Source organism: Procambarus clarkii, chromosome 45 (genome assembly GCF_040958095.1).
Source record: "Procambarus clarkii isolate CNS0578487 chromosome 45, FALCON_Pclarkii_2.0, whole genome shotgun sequence".
Taxonomy (NCBI): domain Eukaryota; kingdom Metazoa; phylum Arthropoda; class Malacostraca; order Decapoda; family Cambaridae; genus Procambarus; species Procambarus clarkii.
In genome coordinates this window covers 10614539-10633518 of record NC_091194.1, presented here as the reverse complement: position 1 = coordinate 10633518, position 18980 = coordinate 10614539, and the positions used below count along the sequence as shown (strand labels likewise).

Genomic DNA, 18980 nt, shown 5'->3' with positions numbered 1-18980 from the left:
AAATTTAGTTTGAAGTGAGGTTTTTGGGTAGTCAGGAATGGATAATTCATTTCCCATTATTTTTTATGGGGAAATTAACTTCGGATTATGAGTTTTCGGAATACGAGCTGTTTCCAGGAATGGATTAAACTCTCAAACCAAGGCACCACTGTATTAGGAACAGCAATGGATCTAGGACAGAGCCCTATAAAATTCTGCTCTCTGCTCGTCTTCAGCTTGATATCCTCTCTGACTATGAACCTGTTTCTTATCCAATAAGCACTTATGCAGTTCAGTGTCTTTCCAGTTAGCCATTTGTAAGGAACAGAATTCAATAGCTGTTTGACAGTCAAGGAAAATGCAGTCTACCCAGCCTTTTTTGTGATTTTGATTTATACATATTGGTAATTTTGCCATAGGACAAATTTTGTTTACCAATTTGAAATCTGTTGAAACCAACATGACTTCTTTTCTCTGAATCTGTGCTGTCCAATCACAAAGCATATTCTCTCAAAGTACATCATTGTTCTCTTCCTGGTAACTCTTTCCATCATTTTGTATGGGCTAAATGGTTAGTGACAGTGATAAAGAAAGAATGTTTCTTCTGATTTACATAAAAAATCCAAATGTTGTATATCTTGTTAATTTCTTTTCTCCTTATGTCCTTCCATTTATTCTCTCCATATTCTTATTCCACTCCCTCTAACATTCATTCCCCCTCCATTTCTTCATCTTTCCTTTTTTTTTCCATCTCTCCAGCTTCCTTATTTACTACTTGATTCTTTACCTCATCTCCTAAAATACTATCAATACAGTCCTGTATTTTCTCACTCCTTGTTTTCTTGCTTGCTTTAGGATAGCATTTCCTCTCAGGTGGTTTGATGAATAGGTGGTCATGATACGATGTTTGAAATCTTTTTAAAATTATAATAATTCCCATTGTTGGAGGCATGAAGCCTGTTTCTAGACTTATCGAGGTCACCATAGGTCTAATACTGACCTTCCTCTGGGATGCAACTCGAGTTGTCTTACTTGCAAGTACCTATTTAGTGCTAGGTGAACAGAGGCATTGGATGAAAGGGACGTGCCTAACCATTTCTGTCCTACCCAAAGATGAGACACAGGATCTTGAATTCAGTTGAAGACATAGACCTCTATAAGCAACACAAACAGCCAGGGGATACAGCTGCACAAGGAGGAAACAGTCTATAGTTCTCTTTGGTCCCATGTGGAGATACCATGGCTTTACACTGTATAATACAGTAACACCAAGTACTGTACTGTATATGCAAGCTAAATTTTTGAGTCGGAAAATGAAAACTCGTCAAAAACATGCTGTATAAGGATGGCTCTGTAAGGCTCTGTCTGACCTATAAGAAACAACAAGACAAATATTAAACAAATAATAGCCATTGGGTCTCACTATCTAATAATATACAGTATATAAAAAGAAAATGAACTGTAGTTTTATGACCAAGCATAAAAGAAAGAGAAGGTGAAATGAGGGGGAAGGGAACATATAGCTTTCCTTAAATATTACTGCTGAATAAATACAAGGCAAATTAACTCACCTTTACCGATGTGTCTTCTCGTATTTTCAATGGTAGAGTTACGATTAACATTTGAGAGCAAACCTAGGCAAAATCTCTCCGAGTTGTTGCTTGGATCTGTGAAGCCATCAACGATGACTGAATGGGTTTGTGCATGAAACACCTCTCCTACTCTGTTATTCAACTCATAGTAAGCTATAGTCGACCAAAAAGTCGGTTCCTGAAATGTACACAATCATTATTTTCATTATTTTGTAAATAAAAACAAAAATTTCTAAATATTAGACACAGAAAACTGTATTAAGGGTGATCCAGGATGCTGGCTCAATTCCACTGTTTAGCTCCAAAGATTTTATAATTGATATATCACACTGGGGGTTTCATTGTGTACTAACCATCACCAATTGAATTTACAACTTTAGTAATACTAAATCTATAAGATTTCTACCTCACCCACATGGTCCATGGGTGACCACAAAGACCTGTTGCTTTATGGACACCCATGGACGATCTTTGATCTTTGGGACACCCATATATCAAACATGCCCTAACTTCAAAAAATTAATGAAACCTTTCCAGACAGGTGGACTGTACATTATCCATCACTTTGCCTGCCCCACTGACATGATCTCTACGACCTCTGACAAATCCCGACCTCTACTTGTGACTACTACTTGTAGGGCCTCCTCATGGGCTAAGTGTATGACTATTTGTGAGCTTAATAACATTGTCAGGGATTAATTTTGTTGTATCTCCTGAAATGTCTCACAATTTGGCACAAATTCCTTCCTCATTTATGAGAATCAAAGTGAACAGACAGACCCAGTATTGTGTGTGTGTAATTACCCAAGTGTAGTTACAGGATGAGAGCTATGTTCGTGGTGTCCCGTCTTCCCAGCACTGTCATATAACTCTTTGAAACTACTGACGGTTTTGGCCTCCACCACCTTCTCACCTAATTTGTTACAACCGTCTACCACTGTCTGTCTGTCTGTCTGTCTGTGTATGTACTCACCTATTTGTGCTTGATGCACAAATAGTGCTTGGAATCATAGTGCCTGTGGCATAGTGGTAGCACACCCACTGTGCTATCTACTTAATTCATTCTAATACTGATGAAGAGTGAGCCATGCTCACTCTTGGAACATTACACTGGGAAGGGAGGGAAAGGGATGCAGGAACTAGAGCCCCCTAATTCCAAGCACATTTCACACTCGTGAATCTTCCTCACAAGCAGCAGGCACACTCTTAAGCCTGCTTCCATTCGTATTTCTTGTATTTTTCACCTACTGTACCTTGGTTTACCCCTTTTAACTTCCTTGCAATACAACCTTTTGTTTTTCATAGCCTTTACGCAATGTGTTTCTTGAAATCTTTATCTGTTCTCTTACTTAACTTTATAAAGCTTTTTTATTCATATTACACACTGTATACCATACTCAACGTTTATATTACTCTTGTAGACTTTTGTATATACAGCTTTTATTATTCATTATTATCTCCATTTCTTCAATCCAAAAAATTTAAATGAATTGTGTTACGAGTGAAGAATTACTACTACGTACATATACCATCACCACCAATTTGGCGAACACACAAGAATTGTCTAAATTCAGCATTATTCACCTCATTACTCTGGCAACTTCAACTTTTGTCCTAATTACCAAGCCTTAAAACTAAATGCAAATTTGTTTTCTTACTGTAGTACAGAATAAAAACATCTTCACAGTGCATAACCATTGTAAACTAACAAGTTAAAATGACAACAATGGAAGATAACTCGACAAATAATACATTATACTGTACACAGAGAAATCACAGTAACGTGATCAATGAGAAAATTCACAGGAGCGGTGATGAGGGTTAAGTCGTGGCCTAGTTGTCTCGAGCGTGCTTGTGTCTGGGAATATCCAGCACGTAGGTTCAAACTCTCATCACAGGTCCTGTGGATTTTCTACATTATACTGCAATAAACAAAAATATATAATATCACAGTGCAGCACAGTACTGTGCATATTTCTGTGTGATTAGACACCCAACCCACACATTTGAAGAAAAAAAAAAAACAGGAAGTGGCAAACTTTTGGTCCAGCTTAGATCAACATGTCCTCACTTACTTACTTACTTACTTACTTACTTTTATTTTTCAGATGTGTGGGTTGGGTGTCTAGTCACACAGAAATATTCACAGTAGTGTAATATGATACAAACAGCAGAGTGAATTACCTGGTAGTTAACAGGAGTAACGTTTGGATTAATAATAGTGCCAACAGAAACAGTTTCCATGGCTGTATCTGCGTTCTGGGTCTGTTTTATGTCTTCACTTGGGGGAGTATATATCGGCGGCGGAGTATCTGCTTTGGGAGGCAAAACAAAGACAAAAATATAGTTAATGCAGAAACAATACCTGGCATTAACATTTGAAAAAAAGAAATGCCTAATTAATTAAGTCATTAATGTACTGATCAAGCAAACATTCTCCAATACAGAAGATTAGAAGGTGTACATTTAATCATTTTGTGTACATTTATGTGAATGACCTCAACGAGCACCAGTGTCAACAGCAACCCTCAAGCCCGAGGGCTCTGCTCACTTTCTTCTACAAGGAAATGTCTCATCCCTATTCCTTACAACAATATCCATTTTGCAACCTAATGTTTCTTCTACATACAGTACAATGAATTAACTATACGGTATTGTATGTACATAATTAAACCGAGACAATGATTTTCATCTCTCTGGTATTAAAAAACTTAAGTGATCAATTATATTCTATCCATTCTGTTATTATATAATGTACACAAATGTGTAAGTGGCATGCCTTTCTGGCCATGAAATGCTTGAATTATTACTCTTAACACAACAAAAATATTTAGATTTCTCTCAAATATTCCCCCAGGCATTCCATATGCTGCTTCTGCACATCCTTTTCCCATGGGGGTGGTCTGCCATTCTCCTCCATCTGGACTGCATGTTAATAGTTCATTGCCTAAGCAAAGAAGGTTCCAGTTGCTTCCTTCACATGGGGAGGGACTCTCGAGATTAATAATACTGTTAATCTATTACTGCCTCTCAAGTTTGAATAGCAGTCTCCTGTGCAGTACTGTATCAAAGGCTTTTTGGCAGTCCAGAAATATGCAGTCTGCCCATCCTTTCCCATCCTGCCTTACTGTAACTTTATTATAGAATTCCAGAAGGTTTGTTAGGCATGATTTCTCTTCCCTGAACCCATGTTGGTGTTCATTTACAAATCTGATGTTCTCTACGTGTGTAACCAGTTTTAACCTGATTATTCTTTCAAGTACTTTACATGGAATGCTTGTCAGTGATACAGGTCTGTAGTTAAGTACGTAAGTATGTGCCTTTTCCCTATCTCCTTTCTTGAAAATTGTACCACATTTGCCTCCTTCCAACAACTAGGCAACTCTCCCTTCATAAGTGACTCATTAAAGATTCATTAAGATAAAGACTTATTAAAGATTCTTGCCAGAGGCACACTGAGGACCTGAGCTGCCTCTTTTAGTATCCAGGGTGAAACGTTGTCTGGTCCAACTGCTTTAGTTTCATCTAGTGCTGTCAGCTGTTTCATTACCTTCTCTGCTGTCACGTCTATATCCGATAGTCACCTCTATACTGTATCTGATAGTCTCATCTAGGATAATCTCGTCTTATAACAAAGGGAGCTGCTAAGGCTCATTTGTGAACACTCCATGGGAACTGGCATTCAGTACCTCACACATTTCCTTGTCACTTTCCGTATATGTCCCTTCAGTTTTCCAGCGTCTTGTCACTTGGTCATTCACCGACATTTTCCTTCTTAAATGACTATGTAGTAGTTTAGGTTGCATTTTCGCTTTGATCACAATATCATTCGAAAGAGAGAGTATGAGTGTGAGAGAGCGAGTGTGAGAGAGTGAGTGTGAGAGTGTGAGTGTGAGAGTATGAGTGTGAGAGTATGAGTGTGAGAGTATGAGTGTGAGAGTATGAGTGTGAGAGTGTGAGTGTGAGAGAGTGAGTGTGAGTGTGAGAGAGTGTGTGTGAGTGTGAGAGAGTGTGTGTGAGTGTGAGAGTGTGTGTGTGGGGGGGAGAATGTGATGTAGATATCAGCAATTTTTTTTGGCATGATTGCTTGGTTAATATGCGAGTAACGTGTGTGAGAGTGTTTTCTACATCAGGCCATGAATGAATATATTGTTGGAGTGCTGTAAATATTGGCAAGAGTGTGTGTGGAAAGCACTGTAATTCAGACACATGGGTAGTTTGCGTGATGAAGTATTCTACATCAAAATATGGGTGATTGTGTTCAGTCAAGACACAAAGATGCAACCTCGAAAGAAATTAAGCAACGATTCAGTAGTTTTACAATGATGTGGGGAAACCATATATGGTATCTTGCACATGTTTCCTGTTCTAATTACCGAATATACAGTATTTCAATAAAGGTTCTAATTATAATAGGTGACTTTTGTAATAAGTCACTACTGTATGAATGAACGAGTCTTTCATACTTCAGTTCAACATTTTATGTATACATATCTTTCACTAATAATCACCAAAAAATGCTATTATGTGTAATACAACATATTAATTCTTGACAGCAAATTACTGTGCTGTAAGTGGTGGATTAGACATCTTGCAGGATATCTAAACAAATAAAGAGGGTGGAACTGACCCGGGATGCTGCCATAAGGACTGTGTGGGCTCTGGCTTGCAGGACTGACCACCGGAGAAGGAGGCTGGTTCAGGCCACTTAAGCTCCCGCCACCTGGAAATGATCATAATCTTAAATGCCATACCAAGAGCAATTTAATCCAGACATGATCTTTAGACCACAATGTACATTTACCACTTTTCACTTTTTAATATGTAAATAAAAATATCTGCGATAAAATATCTGGAACATAATGACTAATATTTTATGTAGTAAAGTTTGAATAAAATAATACACAATATACAAGGGGGTGGTAAGAGAAGACAATGTATGCAAGCGCACATGGGAGTCCCACAAGGCTTCCCTGGATGCAACATATCCTCTTCCTAGAGGCCGAGGGATCCTACAAACACAACCATAGGTACCCTCCTTTCCTTTATATAATGACTAATGCTGTATGTTTAAATACTGCCTGGTGGAACTATTTGTGGCATGATGAAAAAATTAAGTGTTGCATAATTCTCCTTACAGTATTTAAATATGGTAGAGGATTTTTTTTTTTAAGCAACATACTGTATTGTTTACAATCTATAATTTTGAATGTGGTAAAATAGTTCAGGGTTAGGATGTCAGTTCCCTACTTTCCTGACTATATATTTAAAACTTATCAAAACAAAATTTAAGTGTACTCACTTGTGATACTGCCATATGGACTGTGTGGACTCTGGCTAGTGGGGCTGACTACACTCCCAACAGGTGACGGAGGTTGGTTTATACCAGTCATACTCCCACCTCCAATTTGTGAATGTGACGTTCCACCTACTGATGAGTGGACAAAGCCATTTTGGGAGAAGGAGACATTGTTGGGCATGGGCTCTGGCAGTTGCTGTTGGAACGTCAGGAGAGAGTGCCCTGGAGCAAATTCAGAATGCCGAGGAACTAACACGGGTGGCAAAACTGTGGAAAATAAGAAAAAATTATTAGAAATTAAATTAACAAAAATACTGTATATAGCTGGTCTAGCTGCAGTCAACACACAGTTTTATGAGGGAATGCATTCCTCAACAACTCGCAGAAATTTCAACCTCATTTGAATTGTTAAGGATCACATGGGGTAAAATAGGATGCATTACAATTAACAAGACAAGTTTATTAATGTATATGTATACAGTATTGTAATATACTAGATAGGGTATCCAGCACTGTCCGAGTTGACCTTGAAAAGTTTGAGCCATTTAAGTGTTGGGAGCCCAGGTTGACCTAGTGACCAGGGAAGCTCATCTCAACCTGCTTATGACAGATCTTGCTCTAATATATACAGTACAGTATATTCAAAGTCTACTAAAAATTATGAAACACGCTAATTTCATCTTTAAACTTCAGTGACTCTACCAGGTACTACCTCCTATCTATAATGATCCAACTCCCCATTAATGGGAGCAATGGGCCTGAACCCACCCAGCCTATGATGTACATTACCTCCAACCAGTCACCTTGCAAAGTTGGGCAAGGTTACACCCCCCCCCCCTCCCTCCCACAAGCATCTGGCCTACAACCTTGTACATAAACAGATATTTCCTCTTATAGATATATGTAGGAAAAATGAGTAAATTTTACTGTACTATTCTGAAAACATTATGTTTTATTAACACGACTTTATACCAACGTAATGCTCTTCTATAATTCATAAAGTTTAATACCTGTACAATAATTCAAACAGTAGAACACAGGTAAGATGGGGACTGTAATGTATTTTTGGGTTGAACCTTTAGAGGGAATTCATCGTTGATGCATTTTAAGAACATTATATTCTTGGTACTGATGACTCGTCCCCATGCAAATTCATACATGCCCCAAAATTGACCACATTAAGTAAAGAACTCAACTCCTACCCCACACAGGTTGTCAGTGTAAAATATGGCTACATAAACTGAAAATTAACTGTGTACAGTAATTAATAAAAAAGAATTGTCTACGTGTAATTTTCAACTCTGTTCAACCAAATGACTGGATTAATTAAAACAAAGTGCTAATGACATGTCAGGCGTGACTAATGGTTATATACTTGAGGCATGTATTGTATGTAGGCATGTATGAGACATGTTCTATAATGCTACACTTACAAGACTATCTACACACAATTTAAGAACCCTTTATCTTTCAGCTCAAGTAAGGTCTTCTTTACTTCCCAAACCCCCTAACCCCCACCCACACCCCCATAACACCCACCCACACCCCCATAACACCCACCCACACCCCATAGCACCCACCCACACCACCCAATACCCACCCACTCCCCTCGTAACACCCACCAACACCCCCCATAACATCCCTCAACACCTACCCACACCCCCATAACACCCACCCACACCCTCATAACACCCACCCACACCAACTAACACCCACCCACGCCCCCATAACACCCACCCACATCTATTTGTAGCTTCAGGTGGGGAGCTGTAACTAGATATTTGTGGATTGCAGCTGAAGAAGAAAGACATCCCCAGTTCCCAATGCCCGACACCTCTCTTAATACAAACAATAGTATATAAATAATCTTAAGACAACAAATCCTATCGATCAATTCATTCATTCATGATTCTTCCCTTCCCCCCCTCCCTCTCCCCCATCTCTCTCCCTCCCTCCCTTTCCCTCTTCCCCCATCTCTCTCCCTCCCTCCTTCCCTCTGTCTGTCTCTCTCCCTCTCTCTCTGACTACCCAGAGAGAGATTTTCATATGAATTTGAAGGATAACAATAACCTTAAATCTCGTTTTGTGCTTTCAACTAAAACATGAAAAAACGTCAAAATGTTATCAAATTACTGTACACGGTTTTCATGGTATGTTGAGTGGAAAGTATGGTCGGGGGAGTGGGTGGGGGGGGCGGTGGGTGGAGTAGGAGGGTACGGCAGGTGGAGTGGGGGGGGGGGTTGGAGGTATGTATCTTCATAAGGCCATACATAGGGCGTATGTATCACGCCTTCCAAAAACACCATAGTTATAATAAATCTGGGCTAGTACGTCTTTACTAAAATGAAATGAGTCTAAAGATGGCTTCGCCCGAGGATTCATACTGGAGCATATCTGGAGAGAGCTTCAGGAGCTCTTCTCTCCGAGAGTCTGAGCCCGGCTTGTGATAACTTGGTCCAACAAGTTGTTGCTTGGAGCGGTCCGCAAGCTCACATGTCTACTACAATCTGGTTGATCCGGCACTTCTTGCAAGAGCTTGTGTGCATCTTGAAGACAGCCACCTTTGTTCCGGCAATATTTCTAATGCTTACTAGGGGGGGGGGGGTTGAACAGTCGTGGACCCCTGATGTTCAAACAGTGCTCTCTGATTCTGCCTATGGCACCTCTACTCTTCACTGGCTCTATTTTGCATGTCCTTGCATATATTTTGCTCCAGTATGTGGTTATTCTACTATTATTCTACTTAAAGCAAATCTGTCTCATCCGCAAGAGACTGTTCATTGTGACTGTTCATTCAGACTGCTTCCTGGAATTCTCTGTTATAACAGTATTTGCCACATTTTACCGTTTTAGATGTTGACATCACCAAGCAAGATGATGTTTGAGGCAGGGCTAGAGAGATTTTTTTAAGCAGTATTCTATTTTCATAAGTTGGTCTTTAAACTGCTGAGGATTTGCATCTGGTAATTTATTTACAAGGACAATCACCACATTTTTAATTTATATGTTGGTAATCAGCAGTTCCACCATATTGTTTGTGGTGTTTAGCAGTATGTTGTAGACGACTCACTCACTCTCACTCACTCTCTCTCTCACTCTCTCTCACACACACACACACACACACACACACAGAGTGGTAGACGGTTGGAACAAGTTAAGTGAGAAGGTGGTGGAGGCCAAGACCGTCAGTAGTTTCAAAGCGTTATATGACAAAGAGTGCTGGGAAGACGGGACACCACGAGCGTAGCTCTCATCCTGTAACTACACTTAGGTAATTACACACACACACACACACACACACACACACACACACACACACACAAAACACACACACACACACACACACACACACACACACACACACACACACACACACACACACACACACACACACACACACACGTACGTCTGGGAAGACAGGAACATGACGAGCATCGTTCTCATCCTCTAACTACACTTAAGTCATTACACGAGTGGTGGCGAAGACTGACCTGGACTCTCAACCCGCTTGTAGTGATACGGGTTGATGCACACTTCCTTTTGTTTGGCTGAGAATGGGTACTGGCAGTGCTCGAGGGGCTTGAGCTCGTGGTGGCTCTGTAGGTCTGGCCACCGCCACACCCTGCAGTAGATCACATGTGGCAACCCCTTACGGTGGGACACCTGAAAACAAAACAACAAAATAACTACACATTCTTCGACCCAAGACATAGCTCCTAATCAAACTCGCAATTTACAGATATCAGAACCAGAAACGTATTACAAACTTGTATAACGAACAAATCATTACAATAATCGCTAGACTAAATAGGTCTATATCAGTTAAAATGGAACTAAGAATGGTCCAGGACGGACCGAAACGTCGTCGTCCCTTCAACTTCTAGTGTGTGGTCTGGTCAACAACTTCAGCCACGTTATTGTGACTCATCGCCTGCAAAATGAAACTAACATTTTTTGGGGGCATAGATTGAGTAAAATTTAATATCTCCTCACGTGCTGGAGAGTTCGTTCTTACATAAGCGTCATTTTTACTAAAATATTGACATTAGCCTAGTCTAGAATGTCCAATGTTGATTAATATATTCCTTTACCCAGTGGCAACTGTAAACCTACAAAGCACCGACTACATTACATTACATTACATTACTCGAGTACGTACTTGCAGTACGTACACTGAGAGATAACTATCAACACCTAAGACGTTTCCACACTCCCGCTACACATAACCTGACCACCAATCAGGAGGCCTGGTCAGAAACCGGCCTGTGGGGGACATTGATCCTCGGAATCAACGCAAGGTAAAGTAACCCCACTTGTTGAAGACTCCGAGGATTAGTATCCCCGCGGCCCGGTCTCTGACCAGGCTTCCCGTTTGCTAATTTGTTATTTTTTGTCTCGTTGAACTGGAAATAAAGAGTGATTAGTATCAAATTTCCAGTTTTATGGAAAACAATGAACTTCACAACCCAGGACAATATGGATATAGAGCGGGAAGATCTTCTCTGTCACAGTTACTCAACCACTATGACAAAATCACAGACGCTTTAGAAGAAAAACAAAATGTAGATGTTCAAATGTGACCAAGGAGTGATAGCCCATAAACTGAGGTCAATAGGAATAACTGGTAAAGTGGGGCGTTGGATTTTCAGCCGTCAAACAGAATGCAAAGAGTAACAGTCAATCAAAGAAGATAAAGTCCAAGTGCAGTGAAAGGCTCTGTACCCCAGGGCACAGTACTTGCACCGCTGTTATCTCTCATTCTTATGTCGGATATAGACAAAAATAATAGTCACAGCTTAGAGTCATCCTTTGCAGATGATACACAAATCAGTATGATAGTTTCCTCTGTAGAAGAAACTGAAAAACTACAAGCCGAAATAAATAGCCATCGATTGGGCAACGGAAAATAACATGTTTAGCAGTGATAAGTTCCAGGTACTTAGGTACAGTGGAAACGATGAATTTGTCTCACGTGGCGCAGTGGTAAGACATTCACCCAGCTGGATTGGATTATGAAGACGTTCAAATCCAGAGACAACACAGCAATGCTAATACTATTTAAGTGTACATACTCTAACAGTTACTAAACCCAGTTAACATCCTTAAATCCTTAACATGCTAAACATAATCTCACTCCACAAATTTTCTTGTGTCAATTACATTTACAAAACCCTGTTCTTAAACGCAAATCCTGCTCTGAAACTCTCCCTGGACAGATGTAATAGGACCCATTATCACCACACCAGAAATAAATATCTCTGATGTCCCCAGAGTCAAACTCAATCTGTGTAAACACTATGCAAATAAAGGGACCCAGTCTATAGAACTCACTTCCTAATGAATTGAAAAGCTGTCCAACTTTTGCGTCATTCAAAAACAAAACTAAAAAGTACCTAATCTCATTTGCATAGTTTATGTTTACCTTGTTGCTTTAAAATTGCACTGTATCTATTGCTACCCAATCTCCCTATCTTTATGTACCCAATCCGAACATCTTTACCATTGTGATCATTGCTGTCTTCTTATATGTGCTATCAATCTGCTGTACGGTGTCTTAATCTTGTTTAAATTACCAATCAAGTTCAATGTCATCAACCAGAGCTTTAATATACCAATATGCTTTAATATACATACTATTCTCTCTCATCTCATTTTTTTCTTGCAATGTATCTGTTATCATTTTATTAATTCTGCTAGAATTTACCTTCTTAAAATTATCTGTTAGATTAAGGACCTGCCCGAAACGCTGTGCGTACTAGTGGCTTTACAAGATTGTAAATACTATGCTATGTATTCTCACAAACCCAATGTACCTTCTTGTATATAAATAAATAAATAGTTATAATATTCGTTAACATTTAAAAATTTATTATTAGTAGTAATAATTAATTATTATTATTATTATAATTCAGTTGGTGAGAGGAGGAAGAAAGTGTGTGTTGGGTGGACATTGAGGAGTGTGGGAGCAGTGGTGGACAGGGCTGCCACAGTCGCCCTCAACACCCCAACAATAACATCCTCCCCCCAGCAAACGGCCCTCAACACGAGCGTGAGAACAACGGCAGTTGTGTTGTGTGTGTGTGTGCAGGCAAGCAGGAAACGCCAACAACCTGAGGTGGTCTATTACCAACAGGAAGATAAGAGGGGTTTCTGAAGGCAGGTCAGTAGGTAGGATTGCAACTCAGCAGCCACCAGCACACCCTCCCCTCCCCCCTCCCCCTACCACACCAGCTTACTCAGCCAGGGATCGATCCCATCCTCACACCAGGAAAACACAACCAAAATTCTAGCCAAGAGAGTAACACGGAGAGACTGAATGTCAACACCCCCCCCCCCCCTCCCCCACCACTACCACCACCCAAAATGAAAAAGGGAACAGTTTGTTCAAGTATGTTTATTGAGACAAGAAACTAATTGCAGTCTCCGTGGTGTAGTGGTAAGACACTCGCCTGGCGTTCCGCGAGCGCTATGTCATGGGTTCGTATCCTGGCCGGGGAGGATTTACTGGGCGCAATTCCTTAACTGTAGCCTCTGTTTAACGCAACAGTAAAATGTGTACTTGGATGAAAAAACGATTCTTCGCGGCAGGGATCGTATTCCAGGGACTTGCCCGAAACGCTACGCGTACTAGTGGCTCTACAAGAATGTAACAACTCTTGTATATATCTCAAAAAAAAAAAAATACATCTCAAAGGGATAGAGTAGTTTAGGCTATTTCTACATTTCATACCACTACCCGTTTCTATTTAAACCATTTGTTTACCGTACCTAAACTATATGAAGCGTTACACACTGTCAAGAGCTAAAACTGTACACGAGACAACAATTCCCTTCACGCACACTGTAACTGATACAGGTTTGTTGGTAAATAAATGATTATTCGCCATACAGAGGGCATATTTATGGGGCCCTGTAGCACAGTGGCTACGTGTTCCCCGGTACCATCTCCGGGCGGGGATGGTCGAGCACGTATTTACTCTACAACTTTAACATTTTAGAATCCAGATTTCAGAGTCCATAGATTCTCCTGTTTGGATTTATGCGAATGCTCCAAATATATTGAATTTGACTATTAAGAGGCCATTTATGAACATAAATCTCGAGTTTGACTTTTGGCCTTACATGTTTGCTAATATAAAACACTCCACAGTATGTGTCGCTTCTGGTTGCTTGTGAGAGTGCCCTTCCATACCTCAGTTATGATCCAGGGTGTGTGTGGTAATTCTGGCAATGATTCGTCCAATTGTGGTAGTGGTGGTGGTGGTGTTGTGGTGTGATAGTTTGTGTTGTATTAGGGAGCGGCGTATAACCTTTGTGTATAACCTCCACTCATGTAACTGCTATGTCTACCTGCCCCCATCTCTTAACTATTTATTTATTTATTTATATACAAGAAGGTACGTTGGGGGGTTAACAGAAAAGATAGAAATTAAGTTGATTTTACATTCTTGTAAAGCACGCATAGCGTTTCGGGCAAGTCCTTTAAACTAACAGATAATTTTAGATAATTCACAGTCAAATTGACAAAAAATGTTTACAGGTACTTTACAGCTTTACTTTACAGATAATTTTAAGTAGAATAAGTAGAAATTCTACTGTCTTGTGTCTGCCCTCCACAAAACTTTTGACATATTATAATAGTTCTCCTCCTCTCCAAAACACTGTTTCTCTTACATAGAAATCTGGACATTCAAGATCATAGTATTTCGTATCTTTAACCGCGAGTTGGCATAGTTTAGGACAGAGAAATATGTTGGTGGCCGTAGACCCGTTCACCCAATGTAACTTCAGATGGGTACCTCGGGGGGGGGGGGGGGGGAGGTTGTAGCAATGCATTGCATGACTACAGCCTCATGGCCTGCATGATTTGCATCAAGTGCAACTTGCAGTTTGTATTGGTGCCTAATTTGTGTTTGGACAAAGCTGCCGTTACGTTTGCTGGCTGTTCCCTAATGTATTCACATGTGTTACCTGAACCTTTCCTTCATGTTCAGACAGTGATTCGAGAGTTTTGGTGGATCCGAGGTCCAGCTCACTATACCCTTCCGCCCACCCACGCCCCGGCTGCGCCCGAGTCAACAGGTGTCCTGTGTATAGCTGCCCCAGGCCGGGTCCAGCCGGGTCCACACCCGCCACATGTGCTGCCGGGTCCACACCCGCCACCCACACCTCCACACGGTACAACACGCACCCATTCCAGTCACATTATGCCGGGTCCGGGTCCGACACTTAGCACTAGCAGAGGAGCCAACATGTCCCCGAGGTGTAAAGAGGGGAGGGGGTCAAAGTAGGGGGGGGTCGTGGGAGTGCAGTGGGGGGGGGGGGGGGTGAAACATGAGACACATGGGGTGCCACACCGTGGGAACTGCTCTCGTTACACTTCATGTTTTGTACCCCACACACACACACACACACACACACACACACACACACACACACACACACACACACACACACACACACACACTGCGTGCGAGTGTAAACAGTGTGTAACAGAACAGCGTGTGTAAGCAGTGATGTGATTTAGGCAGACTCCATACACATTTTTAAATGTAGATATGATAACAGCCCAATAGGCTCAGGAACCTGTACACCAGTTGATTGACAGTTGAGAGGCGGGACCAAAGAGCCAGAGTTCAACCCCCGCAAGCACAACTAGGTAAGTACAACTAGGCGAGTACACACACACACACACTTAAAAAAGTAGTAGGGTTTGCAACAAGATTACTACTAGCGCTAAGATGGATAAACTATTAGTATAGTTTAAATTAAGTAGACCTCACAACCCTGGAAGAAATCAGGAACAGATGAGACATGATGACAACGTACAAGATACTGAGGGGGGGGGGAATAGACATAGACAGCTTAATTCGACAAAGAATTCGACTGTCAGAATAAAGTACAGAGCCAGAGGTACCACAAGGCTGGTATGGGCGGGGCATGGGGAGCTACACCTCAACCCCCCCCCCCCCCACCTCCCCTAGTCACTTATAGTACTTTCACACACTCCCCCCTCTCTCCCTCTCTCTCACACACACATTAATAAGGGTGAGTTGCCCAGTAGCGGGAAGATGGCAAATGCAGTACTGAATATACAAGGAGGAGGATAGGGACTAAGGAAAGAGATAGAAGAGGTGGGCAATGGATAGATGAAAACATTACAGCCGGTGGGATAGGACGCGTATTGAAGCCGGGGCTCGGGGAGTAGAACACCTCCCGAGACCAAATCCACAAGGGCCGTGAGGAGGATTCGAACCTACGCCCGAGAGCATCCCAGACGTGTAAACTCTAGAGACCATCTCCAGGTATGCTCTCCACGACTGATAATAAGGGGAACACGAGGTAGGTGAAGGACACTTAAGAAACAGAGGTGAAGAAAACAGGAGATAAGACGTCAGTATAAGGACGACTGATACAACCTCGTCAACGTGGGTTAATGGCCCGGGTTGAAAGAGCAGTCAAAACAGATTGAAATTGAAATAAGTTTATTGAGGTAAAATACACACAGAAGGATGAGGTAGCTGAAGCTATTCTCACCCCGTTCAGTACATCGTGTTCACACATATATACACACACATCACAAACAATAAACATATTGCCAAACATTCTGAGAGTTCATTCATTGCGGTGACGGTGGCGAGCATAAAGCCATCACCATTGGGAGCGGGTCGGCCGAGCGGACAGCACGCTGGACCTGTGATCCTGTGGTCCTGGGTTCGATCCCAGGCGCCGGCGAGAAACAATGGGCAGAGTTTCTTTCACCCTATGCCCCTGTTACCTAGCAGTAAAATAGGTACCTGGGTGTTAGTCAGCTGTCACGGGCTGCTTCCTGGGGGTGGAGGCCTGGTCGAGGACCGGGCCGCGAGGACACTAAAGCCCCGAAATCATCTCAAGATAGCCTCAAGATAACCATGAACACGTCCCCAAGCCCAGAGGGACAGACGGACGTGGACGTGAAGGCAAGAGTGTGATTGGAAAGAGATCACAAGAGATGCTGGGATTCTTATCTGGGAGGTTATGGGATGCTGGGGACACACTCAAGAGACTCCCCCCGCCCCCGCGGGGCGAGTTTATTGGGCAGCGCCACTCATCCTGTGAGTGGCCACACCGCCATAGCAGCATGTACAACACTCCCCAATAGGAAGAAACCCCGCTGGGTTGTTCATCCCGGGGGAGAGTGAAGCATGCGACAGGAGAGGAAGGTAGCGTGCGCAGGCTGGGTTGTTCATCCCGGGGGAGAGTGAAGCATGCGACAGGAGAGGAAGGTAGCGTGCGCAGGCTGGGTTGTTCATCCCGTGGGAGAGTGAAGCATGCGACAGGACAGGAAGGTAGCGTGCGCAGGCTGGGTTGTTCATCCCGTGGGAGAGTGAAGCATGCGACAGGACAGGAAGGTAGCGTGCGGAGGCTGGGTTGTTCATCCCGGGGGAGAGTGAAGCATGCGACAGGACAGGAAGGTAGCGTGCGCAGGCTGGGTTGTTCATCCCGTGGGAGAGTGAAGCATGCGACAGGACAGGAAGGTAGCGTGCGGAGGCTGGGTTGTTCATCCCGTGGGAGAGTGAAGCATGCGACAGGACAGGAAGGTAGCGTGCGCAGGCTGGGTTGTTCATCCCGTGGGAGAGTGAAGCATGCGACAGGACAGGAAGGTAGCGTGCGGAGGCTGGGTTGTTCATCCCGTGGGAGAGTGAAGCATGCGACAGGACAGGAAGGTAGCGTGCGGAGGCTGGGTTGTTCATCCCGTGGGAGAGTGAAGCATGCGACAGGACAGGAAGGTAGCGTGCGGAGGCTGGGTTGTTCATCCCGGGGGAGAGTGAAGCATGCGACAGGACAGGAAGGTAGCGTGCGCAGGCTGGGTTGTTCATCCCGTGGGAGAGTGAAGCATGCGACAGGACAGGAAGGTAGCGCGCGCAGGCTGGGTTGTTCATCCCGTGGGAGAGTGAAGCATGCGACAGGACAGGAAGGTAGCGCGCGCAGGCTGGGTTGTTCATCCCGTGGGAGAGTGAAGCATGCGACAGGACAGGAAGGTAGCGCGCGCAGGCCACGTGCTACTGGGTAAAACACAGCCACACCCGGAGGCCCGAGGCACCATGGCGGTAGAAGTGAGCAATATGACGGATGAAGGTAAATATCGGCCACATTTAAGTCTGTGTCTAAAGCGAGAATATAACAAAGCAGAGGAGACATATACATGTAGGGGGATAACACTTCTACAAGGATAATAAGGATAATACTTCTACAAGTGTGTATATACAAGGGGGTCACAAACATGTATGATACAGCAAGCGGCACCAGAGGCCAGGCAACACCGTCCTCCTCCAACACAACAGAGACCAATGGCTGGGAAGGTGCCAGTCATCCATCCTTGTCCCCACTCTCCCTCACAAGGCCACGACCCACCAGTTGTACCCAACTGAACACCAGGGTACACAACCTCCAGCCACACTTCATTCTAATTACAGAAGTAACTCAGAAAAAAATGCCACGAGCGTAGCTCTCATCCTGTAACTACACTTTGGTAATTACATATACATAGATACACACACATGTACGTACAGGTCCCAGCATGGAGCCTGTATCTTGAGATAGAAAAACAACCTCTTATAGCCTCAGCCTCAAAAACAGCCTCTTATAGAGACTGCAGCCTATCACGAGAGGCAACATTACCTGCTGTTCAAAATAGTCTGGAGTTTGCTGGAGGAAATATCTCTTATCATATCCTGTGTATTAGTCACCTTTGTTAAGACAGATCATATCCTGACCAGGACATGATAAGACGGTGAGGTCGCACTACACAATGTACACAATAAGAGCAGGAGGCTCAGGGAAGAGCAGAACAGAAGCAATTAGAAAAAAAATGTCAAGAGGGCACAGGAAGGATTGTAAGTGGATTACGAACCAAGGGCCAGATCCACGAAGCAGTTACGCAAGTACTTACGAACGTGTACATCTTTCCTCAATCTTTGACGGCTTTGGTTACATTTATTAAACAGTTTACAAGCATGAAAACTTGCCAATCAACTGTTGTTATCGTTATAAACAGCCTCCTGGTGCTTTGGAGCTCATTAGCTGTTTAATAATTGTAAACAAAGCCGCCAAAGATCGAGAAAAGATGT

General features: G+C 42.7%; 1 protein-coding gene across 4 annotated transcripts in view; it reads right to left on the bottom strand.

The window, feature by feature from the left end:
• Positions 1-18980, bottom strand: part of Mad (Mothers against dpp) — a 179057-nt gene that overhangs the window by 10799 nt on the left and 149278 nt on the right. For 2 of the 4 annotated variants that reach the window (XM_045761563.2, XM_045761562.2), the window contains exons 3-7: positions 10362-10533; positions 6874-7137; positions 6202-6294; positions 3756-3886; positions 1551-1749 (exon numbers count right to left, since the gene is read on the bottom strand). In XM_045761563.2, the coding sequence (XP_045617519.1) occupies positions 1551-1749; positions 3756-3886; positions 6202-6294; positions 6874-7137; positions 10362-10533 (859 nt within the window). The remainder of the gene's footprint in view (positions 1-1550; positions 1750-3755; positions 3887-6201; positions 6295-6873; positions 7138-10361; positions 10534-18980) is intronic. The other 2 variants (XM_069301401.1, XM_045761564.2) reach the window with 1 other exon arrangement.